We start from the raw sequence: 4,036 nt of genomic DNA, 5'->3' as shown, positions 1-4,036 counted from the left end.
TGAATGCAGTTCGTATGGTATACCAAACCTGAAGAAGAAATCACTAATAGCCGAAGCTACAGTTCTAGCTTCCTGATTTGGTATTGCATATTCCTCAGGCCACTTGGTGAAATAATCCATCACCACACAAATGTACCTGTTTCCAGCACTTGTTTGGGGCAATGGACCAGCAATGTCAATGGCTACTCTTTCCATTGGTGCGCCAACTTGATATAACTTCATTGGAGCACGTCCCTTATGCTTGGGTCCCCTTTTAACACAACATATACTGCAGATCCTACACCATTCTTCCACATCTTGCCTCATATCTATCCAGTAAAATCTCTGCCGTAGGTGACTCAATGTCTTCTTAACTCCGAGATGTTCTCCTGTTACAGTATCATGGGATTGACGCAGCACAACTTCCCGTAACTTTCTCGGTATAACTGTTTGCCAGTTTGTCACTTTCCCATCTCCAGACAAGAATACCATCTTCAAGCTTCAACTGGTCCCATTGTGCCAAAATTTTCTTTGTTGCAGGGTTTGAGCTACACACCTTCTCTCAAACAGGGTGCAAAACACTTGCTTGTAGAAAATCAATTATTGACTTCAAATCTTGGTCTTTCTCCTGTTCTGCTTTAATATCTATACTTGGTTCCACTTCACCATCATCAACTCCTTCAGTCACTTTGACTTCAGCTTGATGGCACCTGGTTAGTCCAACCTCTCTTTTAACAGTTACCGGAATTTGGCCTTTGTTGTTCCCAAACGTCATTTTATCAAGGTTAACTACACACTTCCTCAGTTGTAATTAGTTCAACCCTAATATGCATGGGTCTTCAATGTCAGCCAAGTATACTTCGTGTCTGTCCTTTATGCCCATGAGCTCAATAGTTACCCACACTGGTCCCCACAACTTTGCATAATGTCCTGTCACACCACAGAGCTTCTGTATGGCTTCTGGTACTCCTTTGTGATCTAGCACCTTGATACTCACAAGGGTTTGCTGAGATGCAGAATCTATGACAAAGTTGCACTTTTGGCCATCCAGCTTTCCTGTCACGTAGACACTATGTGTGATTGGCATTTTACACTTAGCTGTTGGGACTTTCACTGTGGGAGTTGGTGGGCGTCCCTCAACCCCAACCACTACTGGTTTCCCCGAAGCTGACTTATTGGTAGTATTCTTCTTATACTGACTCTTCATACGTCCTTGTTCTCCACAGTTCCAACAACCTTTCTGGGTAGCAGCCTTTCCTGTCGTGGCATCTTCCCTGTGTTGAAGTTGCCAGCATTGAGCTCTCTTGTGCCCAGGTTTGTTACAGTGCCAGCAAAGTCCCTCAAACAGCTTGCTTTAGTTGTATCTTCGGTTGTGGACTGTCCAAGGCGTCTACAAACTGATCCCTCAGCAACAGCTTGAGAACATTGGGTGGTGCAGTTGGGTAGGCCTTGTGTGCCATACTTTCCAAATCCTGTGCCAGCTCTTGCAGGCTCTCCCCTTTAGCATGGACTCTAGTCCTAAACCTAGCCCTGTAGATTTTGGACTGATTTTGAGTTCCATACCTGATTTCTAGAGCAGCTACCAGTCCCTATAGTTGTGCCTGTCGTCTGCTAACAACTGTCCAAGTATTTCCAGTGGTTGTCCCTTCAGGCTCTGAAGGTATACTGCTTTCTGCTCCTCTGTCCATCCATTTATTTCTCCAAGGAGCTCCAATTGTGCTCTATATGCTTCCCATAGTGCCTTTCCATCGAATTCCTGTGGCTTCCTTCGTACTAGATCACCCCTATTGCTGACACTCATGTCTGGAATGTGACTTCTGGCAGGACTGAAGATGTCTGCATTTTCATTTTACCTACGAACATTTTGTAAGAATGCATTATGTTCTTACGAATATTTGGCAATATTATTGAGAATTTTACATCTTTTTGATGATTTTGGGCCATGAAGAAAGGTTGCAATATATAAATGAGATTCCTGCCACACTTTGGTTTGCTAACTCAAATAATGTAAACCTTCGTGTTGGGGGCAGAAACCAACATAACATTAATATTCCGCCTGAAGGGCAGGGCAATAAAATGAAATTTTGATGATTATTATTTTCTATATTTTTAGCGATTTTAGTCAATCTTTTAATAATTTTTTATAACAAAATAAAGATAACATATTTGCAGGTGTCATAGTTGGGAGTTCAGCAACTCAAGTGCATTTGATCTCAATAAATAAATAAACAGAGTATTTCTTTGCATGAATTATTCGACTTTTGAAGCAGCTTGTCTAATAATACGTCTTTGCATATTCATTGGTTGTAATCATCCCTTCATTAGCGAGTCTCCAAGATAATTAAGAACCATAATTTCAGATAATAAAATATACCAGTTAGTACTTTAGTAATTATGTTAGTCCATTAAAAACTATTTTCATTCATTACTGTTGGACAAATCTTTTTTTCAAAACACAATTATATCAGGTAGGCGGAAGCACTACCTATGTAGGGATGGCTCAGATTGTTTGTTGAAATGGTATTTGAAATATCTCCTCAAAAAAGTTTGAATTTCTTGTTCTTCTTTTTTCTTCTTTTTCATCACATGATAACTAAAAAAAAAAAAACAGTAGTGTCAACCAAATTCACTGACCTAGTTTCAGACGGAGTATCTGCTTCTATAACTTAGCTTGTAATTAAAAGAAATCATAATTCTAGTGTAAACCACATTATCATTACCACTTGAACTTAGCTTTCTTACAGTCATTTGATGTTCCTTTAACGTAGATGGCACTGACAAACGTAAATATTAGCAACACTGTCTCTTAATAAGTTACAGGTTACCAATAGTAGGCCTACTACGCCTAGTGGCTGTATACGTCGACATTAATGCTGTTTTGCGTGCATTAGATTGTACAAAAGTTCTAACTGGTGCAGCAAGTATGACAAGTACCTGCCTATATGCCTGTAGCGTTTTTAGTGAAGGTTTCCCAGCACCTACCTATACGTGTAATATTTAAATAGCAGCGTTGATCAAGTTTTTATTATATTTTTCGCTTCGCTGTGACAAGGTAAAGTGGGTCAGAAAGTGGTTAAGCATCATGTGTGGTAAGCTACTTTGTTTACTTTTTCATTTTGTTCTAATGAATTAAGAGTTTAGAATCGTTTTATTGATGTGATACACATATACTCGATTTTTCTTTGTTGTTTCACAAAATTTAAAAAAAATGTGGATTTCGAGTTCATTAATAACGTCCTATTCAACTGACACTGACAGATAGCATTGACAACAGTATAATAGTAATACCTTAATTTACAGTGGGGATCTAATAATTATGAGCTTCGTTCACAACAATCATTAAAAATAAAAAATAAATTATGAGCAACAAGTGTAAATTAGCAACCCTGATCACATGAGTTACCAATCCACGTCCTGCTAATCTTCAAACCATCCTTACACTTATTAGAAAGATGAAACCATTTTTCTGCATAGAACTTGTACCAAGAAATGTTAAACAATCACAATTATTGCAACAAATTACATATTATTTGTTTAAAGCTCTAATACCTGGAAATATTTGTCAATATATTTTAATCTAATTCAAAGTAAGTTATATCTCATTCAGTTAGTTATCCAAGTTTAAAAAGTTACTTTTAGTAGAAGTTGACATATTCATGACTTATTGAGAAATTTATATGCGTTGTAAAGTAATGGGTGACTCAAATAGTAATTGGTCAGTCAAGATAAAATAAGAGATCTGTTGATTACAGATGGGATATGCACAGAATATGCTCAGTTACAAAAATGGATCTGCCATTTAATGATGATATGTATCTACAAAAAAGCAAAAACAAAACAGAAGTAAAGGGCAGCTCGAAGAATATGTTATATGAAATGACTAAACATATACATAAATGTGACTATTTATAATCACAACTTTACAGTAACTGACATAAAACTAATTATTTATTAGTAAGTCATTCGACAGTATTTTGTAGTCACATCTGCGTAAATAGTATTACACAATATACCATCATATAAATGTTAATTGGGCGAAAAGACTGACCATGTATAT

The 4,036-nt window shown here is 37.2% G+C and overlaps 1 protein-coding gene across 2 annotated transcripts in view; it reads left to right on the top strand.

Annotated features, from left to right (window-relative positions):
* The first annotated feature begins 2,736 nt into the window (after positions 1 to 2,736).
* Positions 2,737 to 4,036, top strand: part of LOC106463953 (glutamine--fructose-6-phosphate aminotransferase [isomerizing] 2-like) — a 101,912-nt gene continuing 100,612 nt past the window's right edge. For both annotated transcript variants that reach the window (XM_022391588.1, XM_022391587.1), the window contains exon 1: positions 2,737 to 3,068. In XM_022391588.1, the coding sequence (XP_022247296.1) occupies positions 3,062 to 3,068 (7 nt within the window). In that variant the 5' untranslated portion in view covers positions 2,737 to 3,061. The remainder of the gene's footprint in view (positions 3,069 to 4,036) is intronic.

This window comes from Limulus polyphemus, unplaced genomic scaffold, assembly GCF_000517525.1.
Source record: "Limulus polyphemus unplaced genomic scaffold, Limulus_polyphemus-2.1.2 Scaffold1528, whole genome shotgun sequence".
NCBI lineage: Eukaryota > Metazoa > Arthropoda > Merostomata > Xiphosura > Limulidae > Limulus > Limulus polyphemus.
Note: the sequence above shows the minus strand (reverse complement) of the source record. Positions and strands in the feature narration are given on the sequence as shown.